This window comes from Anarhichas minor, unplaced genomic scaffold (assembly GCF_050575085.1).
Source record: "Anarhichas minor isolate MPS153535 unplaced genomic scaffold, ASM5057508v1 ptg000002l, whole genome shotgun sequence".
Taxonomy (NCBI): domain Eukaryota; kingdom Metazoa; phylum Chordata; class Actinopteri; order Perciformes; family Anarhichadidae; genus Anarhichas; species Anarhichas minor.
Window position 1 is genome coordinate 9,854,772 of NW_027466448.1, and position 12,556 is coordinate 9,867,327.

General features: G+C 41.7%; 1 protein-coding gene across 1 annotated transcript in view; it reads right to left on the bottom strand.

Annotated features, from left to right (window-relative positions):
- The window catches only part of jak2a (Janus kinase 2a), a 23,898-nt gene continuing 11,342 nt past the window's right edge, over positions 1 to 12,556 (bottom strand). Inside the window, exons 7-24 of the mRNA XM_076089806.1 lie at positions 12,305 to 12,424; positions 11,972 to 12,129; positions 11,760 to 11,871; positions 10,521 to 10,707; positions 9,860 to 9,984; positions 8,297 to 8,431; positions 8,068 to 8,155; positions 6,987 to 7,114; positions 6,671 to 6,809; positions 6,317 to 6,468; positions 5,741 to 5,891; positions 5,457 to 5,590; positions 4,680 to 4,869; positions 4,027 to 4,151; positions 3,101 to 3,273; positions 2,735 to 2,852; positions 2,323 to 2,436; positions 1 to 2,043 (exon numbers count right to left, since the gene is read on the bottom strand). Coding sequence (XP_075945921.1) covers positions 1,933 to 2,043; positions 2,323 to 2,436; positions 2,735 to 2,852; positions 3,101 to 3,273; positions 4,027 to 4,151; positions 4,680 to 4,869; positions 5,457 to 5,590; positions 5,741 to 5,891; positions 6,317 to 6,468; positions 6,671 to 6,809; positions 6,987 to 7,114; positions 8,068 to 8,155; positions 8,297 to 8,431; positions 9,860 to 9,984; positions 10,521 to 10,707; positions 11,760 to 11,871; positions 11,972 to 12,129; positions 12,305 to 12,424 — 2,460 coding nt within the window. The 3' untranslated portion in view covers positions 1 to 1,932. The remainder of the gene's footprint in view (positions 2,044 to 2,322; positions 2,437 to 2,734; positions 2,853 to 3,100; positions 3,274 to 4,026; positions 4,152 to 4,679; positions 4,870 to 5,456; positions 5,591 to 5,740; positions 5,892 to 6,316; positions 6,469 to 6,670; positions 6,810 to 6,986; positions 7,115 to 8,067; positions 8,156 to 8,296; positions 8,432 to 9,859; positions 9,985 to 10,520; positions 10,708 to 11,759; positions 11,872 to 11,971; positions 12,130 to 12,304; positions 12,425 to 12,556) is intronic.

Genomic DNA, 12,556 nt, shown 5'->3' on the forward strand with positions numbered 1-12,556 from the left:
TATACTAAATATCCATTTTATTCACATTAATCAACTTAATATTTACATCTTTCTACACATAAAGGTAGCTGCAAGTTGCCATCAGATGACAGAACCAGGCTTAATGTCAAACAAACAGAAATTGAAATAAATAGATATGTTTTTCTGAAAACCTTGGATAAAAAGTTATACATGGATCACAAAATAATCACATTTGGTTTCACACACCAATGTACATCTATCACATTAATGGTCATATGAGTTAAAACCTTTTTTTTTTGGGGGGGGGGGGGGGGGGGGTGTAACCCGTGAGGCAGCAACATTTCCCATCTTGTCATTATTTAGCAACTCCTAAGAAACTGTCGTCCTGTCATTCACAACAGATGTGAACAAAATGTTCTGACCGGAGTGATACCGGCCAAAGGTTGAGAGCGTGGGAGCTTACAGACACACTGTGAGTTTGTTAGTGAGAAAACTTTACAGTGACTCATCTTCAGCGATGTGAGAGGGCATCCATGCTTTGACATTTGGTGCATGTCCCAGCATATGGCCGACCTCTTAATGGCATAAACAAAACTTTGGAAAGTGGTTGTTTTTTAAGTTTCAAAATGGGAAAGAAAGATGCTGTTCCACAAATAACTCTGCTCGGGGACTGAGGAGATGACCGATGCACCATCCATTAAGTTAAAAAAACAAAACAAACATACAATACCTTTGTGGCTGACAATGTAATGCACATCATGACACAGACTCATATTCAACATTTGCACAAGCTCCTCAACAGCTTTGAAATGGTGGAAAAGCAATGACGTGAACAAAAGTCAAAGTTTTAAATAGAACCCTCACAACAAGCTACTGCAGAAAATAAAAGCACCTCCTTTCATTATTATTTTCTCCACCAAGATGAACTTCAACTTTTCACATCATGTATCTACAGTACAGTCAGATAGTATAGCCTTATAACACTGAAAACTTCATACTGTATTTATAAAATATATACCCATTACTAATTACAAAGACAACATCATCATTTCCATTTTTAAAAAACAAGAATTATACTGTATGAGTCCATGATATGACACTATTAGATACACAGTTTTCAAAGAGATGACTGAGCAGTTATTGCTGTCTCTATCATGTATTTGACAAATAACTGCGTATTTCTTTCAAGTCTGGTCACTGATGTGTAGTCCCAGCAAACCAACATCACTCAAAAAGGACTGTGGGTGCTTCTGCTGCTTGATCAGCTCAGAAAACATAGACTCATCCTCGAGGTGCAAATGATTATGTGGAAAACACAAGTCCACTGTAACAGCTGAAATGTAACTGGAAACCATCAAGCAGAAGTCTGTCTGGGTGTCAGCAGGAGGACCCCTGCTCGGTTCAAGTCCCTAAAAGTTCGCCCACACAAGAGCCGTGCAGTGAGGTTTACAACAATCAAAGCACTGAGCATTAACTGATGAAATGCCGCTTGTCGGTGATTTATACATTTTTGTTCCCGACACTGAGGCTTAATTAAACATTCAGCACAAGTCGGAGAAAATCTTACAGCACACTTCTCCAGTCTGTGACTCATCATATTCAATTTGTAAAACAACAAATGTACAAATAACACAAAGAAAAGAATGATATTTAAATCTCATAATGAAATGTTCTTAAAGGCATCTGAAATCTGTTTGGTTTGGTGTCTTGAGTCGGATGTAGTGTACTAATTAATCAAATAATTTATAATAATTTGTGAGAAAGAAGTAGGTAAACTGCCAAGACAGTGGATATCACCATTCATCCTCCTTATTTGAATAAGCGTCAAAGAGCACCAACAGAAAACACGTGTATGTCCGACTAGTGAGCGCATCACTGCAGTACACCCAGACACCGCAAAGACATTCATTGTTCTGTTCAGATCTTTGAGGTCTGACTGTGGTCAACACCTAAAGGTCAAAGGTTAAGGGATCAATGCGGCTCATCTACGAGACGTATAGTCTCCACACTGTGGATTAATTTCTTGAAAGTAGGGCGCAGTCTCGGTTCACTGCTCCAGCAGTCTGACATGATCTTGAGAATCTGAAGGAAACATCAGAGCACAAACAATCATTTCATTCTACTTTAACACGGTTTTACAGCCACGTTTTGACCTTTATCTTTTTAGGATTAGAGGGTTCATTCATTATCAGATGCATATTGGATACACATTTTAATGATATGACACGGTGCCCTTTTCTGCTTGGAGCTAAGAATCATAATTTCTTTATTCCCAAAGTGTTTGAACCAAGACACATTTTTAATAAAACAAAAAAACAGAAAGATTTGTTTCGCAGTTTAAAAACAACAACTTTTACTGACCTCCTTTGGACAATTAGCAGGATCAGGCAGCCGATATCCCTGTTTGAGCAGATCTATCAGATGGTAGACAATCATCTGGCCCTGCTTTTCATGTCCCATCTTGTCCATAAACACCTGGAGCAGACAAACAGCAGTTCTTGTTTGGCTTCAGTGAAAACAGTTTGGTAAAACATTAAAACTGCCCCCCCCAAAAACAATTCCGAGAAGTGTTTCTTGTTTTGAAGTACTTTGCTCTACTGCAGAGCAGAGAGCTCAATCAACTGATTTCTTTAACAACACTACAAACTAATTACACTGGCCCATTTTTGTAGCTTAATTAAAGTTGACAAAGCAATTAAGGGTAGAATAACAAAAAGGTTGCATAAGAGAGAAGTCAAATTGTCAAACTAAAAAAAGAAAGAAAGTGCAGTACCGCAGGAGGGCTGCAGTTCTTATCACTGCAAGTGAAGAGTTCGTAGAGGACAACACCGAAACTCCAAACGTCTGATCCCACAGAGAACTTGCTCTCTGTCAGCGACTCTGGAGCATACCTGGAAAATACCACAACACATTGTACATAACATACATAACGATGCACACATCTTTAAACGGTCAACACTAATCCTACAATACAAGCAGACAGATATGAAGGCATGAACGAAACAGTACCAAAACTACTGTGAATCCCATGATCTTACTTTTTAGCGCCTCGTCACAATAATGTAGAACTGTAGAAAAAAGAATACCTGTAGAAAAGCTAAAATACTTGTAACAAACACACGCAGTGTGTCTTCCTCACCAAAAGATGGGGCTTTCCCCCGGCTCTCTGACGGTGTAGTACTCTTTGTCATGCGGCAGCACCTTGGTCAGGCCAAAATCACCGATCTTCACCCTCATCTCGCTCTCCACCAGAATGTTCCGAGTGGCCAGGTCTCTGTGGATGTATCGCTTAGTGGCAAGGTAGTCCATGCCCTGAAGAATGACACGAGTATTTCATTGATTTTGGGGGGGGGGAAACTGTCAAAGAAACAAAATAATTAAATAAAAAAGGAAGACTCGCATGTGTCATTTGATATGTATTTCTTGACTTAATTTACTTTTTGTAGTTTTCCGCATATATTATATTTAGAAAATGTATGTTGCTGCTGTGTAGACAGCCATCTCAGGCCTCCACTCCCCGGCTACACCTGCACAGTGTTATATAAACCCCCGTGAATAATATGTACTAATGAGAGGACATGACCACAATATATACCCTGCCATGATAAATGCTGCTCCTAATCATAACCTCGAGCCACCGTAATCAGCCGGAGTCAACAACCTCCAACTAATTATATTGCTCTGTGCCGCGCATGTATTCATACAATGTCAAACAAATGTTAACGAAGTTCAACAGCAATTAACGTGTCAAGCTATGTAGTCATATGCAGCCACCCTGCCGAGCGCCGCAAACCAGTCCTGAAATTATGGACGCTCTTGTGATTTCTAACATCTCACAGTCATTTGTCTGCCTATAATATCAGTATTAAAAAACATTTTCAATGGTATCAAATACAGGAAATATGGTAAAGAGAAAGTACCCAGGTATGTAAAACTAGCATATTTAACATGGAAGTTAAATTGGACTGCAGCTCCAGGAAGAGCCGTTTCAGATGTTCACGACACCAATAACGTATGTATGACAAGGTGGGGTTCCACAAAGCACCACCTACTGCACTGCATTACCTTGCAAATCTGTGACGCATAGTGCAGCAGTTTGTTGAAATCAAAGCGCTCCTTGTGTTTGATGAGATAATCTCTCAAGCTGCCGAAGGGGAGATACTCCATGATCAGCCGGAGGTTCCTTCGACCTGCGGAAACAAAGTTAAGTGTGACACTTAGGAGAGGAAATATGACGAATGAGTAGCGTGGCGGCCCTGTGAGAAAATCAAGATTCATTTGTTTCATGGGCATGGTCACTGGCGCCCTAGGCAGCAAATGTTGGAACCGTAACGACATTATTATGTTAAACAAAACATGCCCGGGTGATCGTATCAAAGGTAAATTTGCTCCGTTACTTGAGTGAAAGAAAAACACTGAACCCCTCCTGCATCTAACGTAAGAATCGAGATTAATCAGGCAATTAATTTGCTTCATCTACATTTTTTCCAACCAAGAAAACTGTTTTTTTTTTTCATCCAGCAGTCTTCTTATTCCTTTCATCAATTTACGACTACTGATGTTGAAACACCAGCTTATATCACTATGTTTTTTATCAAGAATATGGCACACATAATCTGACATCATTCATCTTGATTACTGTGTCATATATTAATAAACAAACACATTTTCGAACCCCAAAAAAAAGTCCATATATGTTTTTTAAAATGTGCTTGTACCTGCACTGTAGCAAACTCCTTTGTATTTGACAATGTTTTCATGCTGGAGGGATTTGAGGATCTCGATTTCCCGCTCAAAGTCCCTGAGGTGCTCGGCGGTGCTGTGCTGCAGTTTCTTCACGGCCACCACCTCCCCCGTGCTGTCCTGCAGGGGGTCGTACCGGCACATCTCCACGCTGCCGAAGTTTCCCTGCAGCGTGATGTCAGAGGAGAGAGCACATTTAAGAGACGTAGGAACAGCTATGATTTCTTCTTGGTTTAGAGCACACATTGAATGAGCTTTTCTAATGTAGCAAAGTATACATTTAGTTCAGTTATGACAGAAAACAATACACATCATCTTCAGAAGTAAGTTTTCTCTCATATCAAATAGTGCTCAGAGCAACGTCCTGCTTTCTAGAAAGTATTATGAGAATATTTAAGATGCTAGCTGAAACTGCTGATTAGTCATGTGGGTTTAATGTTTGCTACTGTGCATCATAATCTATCTGAAAGATTCATTTCCAACACCCACATTGAGATACGAACTGAAACAAAAAACACCTCGAGAGAGCGTGAACGGAAGTTTTAACAGATGTTGATCTGAAATTATTTATAATGCTTAAACAAATGTTGGTATTAAAAATGACTTAAGGGAGGTGTAATGAAGAAATATCGAGCAAATAAGTTATTAAAAAACATGCACCCTTAAAGACAATATCTAAATACTATGAAGGAGATAAAAGAAAAAGAACATTCTTGATAATAATCTAGTTTGTGTGTGTCTGCATGTCTCACTTTGCCCAGCTGCTTGAGAAAGATGAGGTGCCTCTCCTCAAACTGGGCGGGCTCCTGGCTCTCGGAGGCCCACGGGAAGCCGACGCCTCTTGTCCTGTTGGGCACCATGTCGCTCTCCACCAGCAGCTCATAGTCTGCAACACAAGAGGGTGCAAAGTCGTTTTTATAAAAACGGTCAACGAAGAGTGTGTAGGGCAGTGTGTAGCCACATGATCAATAGATCTGTCTGTCAGATGTTACAGGAGACTCTGGCAGAGGCCTGTACATTCATTTTCTCTTCCTACCTGGCGTGAAGAGGCTGTTGAGATCCCTGATAATTGCTTTGAAGGAGGGCCGGTGTGAGGGCTCATAGTCCATACAGCTGTTAATCAGATTGGCCAGCTCGGTCCATTTGGGAGCCGGCAGCTGGTGCCTGTCCTCATAGAACAGGTTCTTCTGCAGGGCACAGGAGCAAAAGTCAGAACCTGCATGTATTCAAACCGAGTTAAATAAAACAAAGTTGGCACACTTAGAATAATCAATAGAATATGTTTCAAATAAGTCCTTCTCACTTTAAAACAAATGTTATGAGCTATGAGTGATGCCACTCTCATATCTGTACGGTACATATGAAGCTACAGCCAACAGCTGGTTAGCTTAGCTTAGCATAATGACTGGAAACGGGTGAAAACAGCTAGCCTGAACACCACAGTGTAAGAATGACACTGGATCTATTTCTTGCTGGGGAGAAGTGACTTCCTGGAGTCAGTGAGGCCGGGCAACCAAATGAAATCAACATTTCCCAAAATATCGAGCTATTACTTTAATACAGATCGTTTTCAGTAAGTCAATAATCTGAATGCATCTTCTGTTTTTGTGACCTTTGAGCAGTCCAGGGTGCAGAGCGGTTTGTCTCCGCCACTGCAGATCTCCCACAGGGTGGTCCCGAAGCCCCACTTGTCTGTGGCTAAACTCAAGTTTTGGGGGTTTTCAATGCACTCGGGGGGCACCCACGGGATACGCTCCACCAGAACTGATGAATGGACATGAGGAGACACAGAAGCACAGAGGGAAGGAAACATGTGAACGGAATAAGAGGTTGACGTGGACGGCAAGGAGGGAGAAAAAAACAAACAAATCACACCAAAGCAAAACTATGTTCACATGACTTGTGCCTCAAGAGAGGCGTTAGGTTGTCTCACATCAGGACAGTACGTGACTCCCAAGTCTCTCACCTTCTTTGGGCAGCACGGTGATGCTGATACCCGGGTCACTGAGTTTGATGAAGGGCAGGCTGCCCGTCATCCGATCCTCCTCTCTGATCAAAAGGACATTCTTGGCACAAACATTTCCATGAACGAGGTTTTTGTCCTCCTGCGGGCAGACACACCACAGAGACAAATTTAATTACATTTGTAAGGCACCCACGCTCAACTAGTTTTATATGCACACGAGTTGAAGATATTTCTCTTTACCTCGAATATCAGAATGTGTAAATGTGCTGCCCCATACAGATCTGTAGTTTGTACTGCATTATGTTGGGAGTCTTACCAGGTAGTGCATGGCCCAGGATAGCTGCTTGGCCACTTCTAGCTTCCAGGTGATGTTAACACAGCTTTTTTTCTTTTTCAGGTACGTGTCCAGTGAACCAAATCTGCCATACTCCTGCACCATCATGTCTGACAGGGAGATGAGAGAGACATCGTTTTTTATTAATCACTACTATACTGTATACATGTAGAAAATCTTTTCAACAGAACTCCAGTTTGTGGTTTCCTGTAGACACTTTGACAGCAGTTATAGACAGAACACCGTCTGCATCCATTTATGTCTTCATCCACAGTTTGCCATCTGATGCAGTTCAGTTTTTTGTTGTACCACATGAGAAATCTATCTATGGTCATAAAGTCCAGTCCCCTTACAGACACATCATGGTCTGTGAGGGGACCTTAACTGGCGACTCTCCAGTTCCCAAGCCAAGTCCCCACGGACTAGGAAATGTATTTTAATTTATATTTATTCATTTGTTTATAGGCCTGCATATTAGCAAATTTATGATGCCTCAATGCCCCAAAAATGGTGTTCGGACACAAAACGACAATACATAAACTTGTGTGAGTGTTGCTGTTATCTCTATTTCTAAGTCATTTATTATATTTTCTTTCCAGCCTGCTCTTTTCCTGCACTCAGAAGTGTGAATGGTGAATGCCTCCAGACAATACTGCTCTGATGTGTGTGGGCAGTTGTAGGTGGAAGCAAAGATCAAGGCTGCAGTGGCCCATTAGTGACTCCTGGGGGGCTTAATGTGGTCACAGTGGAAGGGTCAGGGCACAGCAGAGAACGGGTCAGAAACCTTATTTCCTCTCTGTTTGTCTCAGTTGCCTACAGGGACAACCTTAACTCTTGTAAACACAACTGTTTGTAGCGTGAAAACTGGCTCTTTTGTGTTCAGGAGAACAACAGCCTCCTTGTCTTGGTCTCAACATCCCTCGAATCTAAAATCTTAAAGTGTCCTTTTTATATGCCACAGGTGAGGATAACCACAATGATTTCGTCCTTTGTGACCATATATGGTCCAGTAGTGTGTGTGTATGTGTGTGTGTGTGTGTGTGTGTGTGTGTTACAGACTTACTCTCATTGCCACAAACGCACACGCCAAAGTTGAGGAGCAAGTGCTTGTGGGAGAGCTGGCTCATCATACTGGCTGCTTCAAAGAAGGACTGTGAGGGAAAAGTAAGAGAAGAGATCCGATTACCTTGTCTCCTTTCGACTCATGACCCCAGAGTCTATTTAATCTGATCCACTCACTCACTCACTCACCCACTCACTCACTCACTCATTCACTCCCTCAACAGGCCAACCTCTGAATAGTTGCGGTGAGACTTTTCCAGGATCTTAATAACGACGTCCATCTGGTGTATCTCTCCGTAGTCTCCCAGCTCCTTCCTCACACCGCAGAAGATCTTGGTGAAAGTTCCTTGGCCCAGACTCTCATTCTACAACACAAGAGTTTTATTATGTTGACTTTTACGGCTTTCTCTGAGTCAAAGAGACACTTCTTTGCCCGATATTCTCTCACCATAAAGTACTGGAACGATCTGTGGTGGCACTTTAAAGAGGAATTCACAAGGAGCAGGCTGATCCTTTTAGAGTATTAAGAGTTTTATTTGACAATGGGGATTCCCCAGCTGGCTGGCCAGAGAGATACTGAACGAAGTTTAGATAAATAAAGACACGTGTACATATTTTGACCTTTAGCAGGTGTCTTGAAGACACCGTGTTTTGTCTGTAGATTCATAACCTCACGTCTAGTGTCTCTTTCTGTTTGTTGGGAGTTAATAGTTGAATGCTTAACACAACAACATTGGCTGGGAAGCCGAAGGTTGGAAGGCAGAAAGAGACAAGCACTTAGCCAAGAGGCCTAATATAAGACAGTAGGTTTAAACTGCCAATACACTCTCCAAGAAGAATTACCAAGGAGCATATTTATTTCGAAATAATCATAATAAAGGCAAAGACCTATATGATAAACGATGCTCGAACTTACATATCAAAGAGATAATGGAAGCTACAAGCTTCCTCACTTGCAGCCCAGAAACCAAACTGATTAAAGCCGACTGCTGACTGTCCTTCCACCTCCACCCTATTTGACCTCATGGCCTGGACTGCTTAAGCTCCAACGAATTCGATTTAAGGCCAGGATATTAAAAAGATCTAAATGCGCAAGAAAGCTGAACACCTGTTTAAAACAGAAAGATTAAAAGAAAACCCATCTTGAATCTGGTACGGGATGAGTGAGAAGACAATATTGCAGTACAGGAAAAACCCTGAGCTCTCTGATTGGTGGAACAGCGTCAGCGGTGTTCTTGTGACACACCTGCTGTGCAAAACTTGTAACTAAAAGATGGTGAGACAGACAGAGCAGTCAACGAGGTGAGAGCATGGCTGACATACACAATTCTGTACTCGCACATGTCCACAGAGACTGCTATTGACGCTGAGTTACAACGGGGGAATCAATTGAGGAAGTGTTGTTGCTAATTGTAGCGACCTCATGGACCCAACGGGAATCCTTCTCGTCCTTTCTGGTCGATACTTGTGGCATGTTCACGCATATTGACATGTTTACAATGTTACCTTGTCTACAGAAGGCCTGCATCAGTGCATATTGGCTTTACATTCAGTGTTATTACACAAGTACAAAGACACTGGCCACCCACTTTGGTGCAGATCCTAACTTATCTGTTCAGGAACTCGTAAACAAGAGCCTTTTGAGACAGTTTGATTCTAAGCCTCTACAATGCATCTAATCTGATACGAGTGTTTTAGTCAGTATTGGTATACAACCTAATAAGAGCATAGAAACGGCCTAGTTATGACTGTTTGGATGCTTTTTTCAGCTAAAGTGAGGAGGGTTATCTTACGATGACGAGGTCCTCTTTTCGGATCTTGTGGAAGACCATCTGGCTGATGTTGTGATTGTGGAGCGAGGGAGACAGTGGGACATCGGCACCTTGATTGTTTCTACACACCACCAGGTTGGATTTATCTGAAGAAAGGTAAAGATGGGCAGGGATTAGGAAAACTCACACTTTGACACTATATCTGATCGTCACTGCCGGAGGGTTGCAGCTTTCCGATGTGTGATACTATTAAATGACAAATATGAATTAGGAATGCAACAGCTAGCAATTGGGAAATTAGACTGCTTAATTTATAGTTCTTAATCATGAATACAACTTATGTGGTATTGATCCAAATGAGCTTCAATAATGAATTAATTAACTATCAAAACTTAACAAAACTCACTCAAATTTTGACAATAGATCCAGCTTAAAATATGAGTTCATCTATATATGATTAACAGGATGCTGTTGCTTATTCTTGCAGCCTTATGGACAAAGAAGCAAATAACAAAAGGTTAGCTCCATAATAACTCAGTGAAAAGGTCTCAGCTGTGCTGGAGAATATTTCTGGTGCATTGGATGTCTGCATTTTACTGTGTATGTGTTCTTTTACCTGTGGTAATATGTGTGCATGTATACATACAGTATTCTTGTTAGTGTCTTGTGTGTGCATGCTTACCTTTGAGGCCGGGTGAGCAGCACCTGGTCAGCTGGAATGTGTATCCATCGGTGCGGAGCGCCTCCTTTTGGTAGCAGTGCAGAAGTTCCCTGAGTGAGCCGAAGCTCCTCTTGGCACCACTCAGAATGTACTCTCCTGACTCCGTCTTCGTGATCTGACAGTGCTTGTAGTCCACCATAGTTTCAAGCTGAAAACAAAAAAAATAGCACTCATTACAGCTAAACTGTTCGGAACATGCCAACAGTATTATTAAAAAGACTACAGAGTACACATGTGATTGAGTCAGTGTCAGTCAGAAGACATAATACCAGTGGACGGGGCGATACTGCCCCTGACTTTGTTTACGTTAAAAGCATTTTCTTTTTCTGGACGTTATTATTTTATAATTTATGTAATTTGCCCCCATTTATGTACTTTCCTATGTTATTTTTTCATTTTTTTTCATTTTGTTTTTCATCTCAAAAGGCTCAAGGACACACACACACACACACACACACACCGTTCTCCCATACACTGACTATATGATGTTTGCTGGCTTGTATCCCACTTGTTCTTGTCGTCCTCTTGTTGTTATGTCTATCTATTGTCTTTTGTCTTGCAATAAAGAAAAAAAGAAGACATAATAGCTGAAGAAACTACAGTCAGGTGCCCTTACAGTATAAACATTGATACAGGTTTTGCTCTCAGTCCTCTTGTCCATACTGGCCATGAAAGTATCCATTCATAAAGTGATGGGGGACAACATCCACAGTCCTCTATCTGTGCAACTATACATTACGATGTTTATCAGAAGTTAACATGAGGTTTCAGCAGTGTTAATCACTTAAAGTGAGAGTAAAGAGTTAAAGTCCCACTTTTTGTTTTCAGGGACAGTTGCTTGCTGGGCTGCAGTGGAGGGACAGCAACACAAAGAGGGAATTTAGTCATAAATAACTGTAACTTTGGATGACACCCCCTTTATCTGTCCAGTCAGACTGCTGAAGCCTCACATTATACATTTTGTCTCCCATCACTTCCAAGAAATTCATTGTATCTTCATTATAGTCTCATGGTTGTGTTGACGCATTGTCCCAGCCAATAGAAGAGATATCCTGGCAGTCTACTGTGATGCGTGTGGTCGTGGGCTGAAGGTGATGTCTATCAGTTAGCAAAGACTGTGTTGAAGGAGCCTGTTTATTTGAGTCATGTGTAAGAAATACGGTACTTTAAATTGATTATGACCAAACATTAATAGCTTACCCCCACTACAAAGGACATGAAGTATTTGTCGTATTCCCTCGTGCTGCAGCGAAGGATGTACAGGCCTTGGTGGTTACCAGAGCGACGCAGCTTAGCGATCGTAAACTCCATCCTGTGATCAAAGAGACAATGTGTGTGTGTGAGAATAGATCTGTGGTTGCGGGTGCACGAGTGACGTGCTATATCTGTATGTGTGTGTGTGTGATACTCACGACACAGGGCCGTGGCAGTAGCTCTGAATGCACTCCAGAAGTCTCGGTGGAGCCACTTCTTTACACAGATAATGATGGGCGTCTGCAACCAGCCTGTAATACCCATCAACTAATGAAACGAAAGAGAGAGCCTCTGGGAGCGAATGGAACTCCAGTTCCTTTGCGGTAAGAAGAGGGGTGCAGAAGAGGACAAACATAAATCATTCAGCACCCATTTCTAACTTTAAATCAATGTAAACAGTAAACCTTTAATCCATATTTTATGTAAGGATGCACCGATACGGATATCGGGCTGATACTGACTCATGAAGAGGAGTCAAGTGTGTACTCTACCAGGATCTGGTTGTCCTGCCTGGTGAGGGTAACTACGCGACTCTCCACCGAGCCTTCCTTATTGGCCTGTTTGATGCTGATGTCGATCACCTCTGTGAAGTCACAGTATGTTTGTAGCTCCTGGAGGCACAAAAAGAGCACAAAATAGTGGATTGCGTTTGTATTCGACGAAGAAGCGTGCGCACACATGCGCTTTTGTCGTTATTGCCAATTTTAACCAACTCCTAGAGCTCCATCTATTGGTTAAAAAAC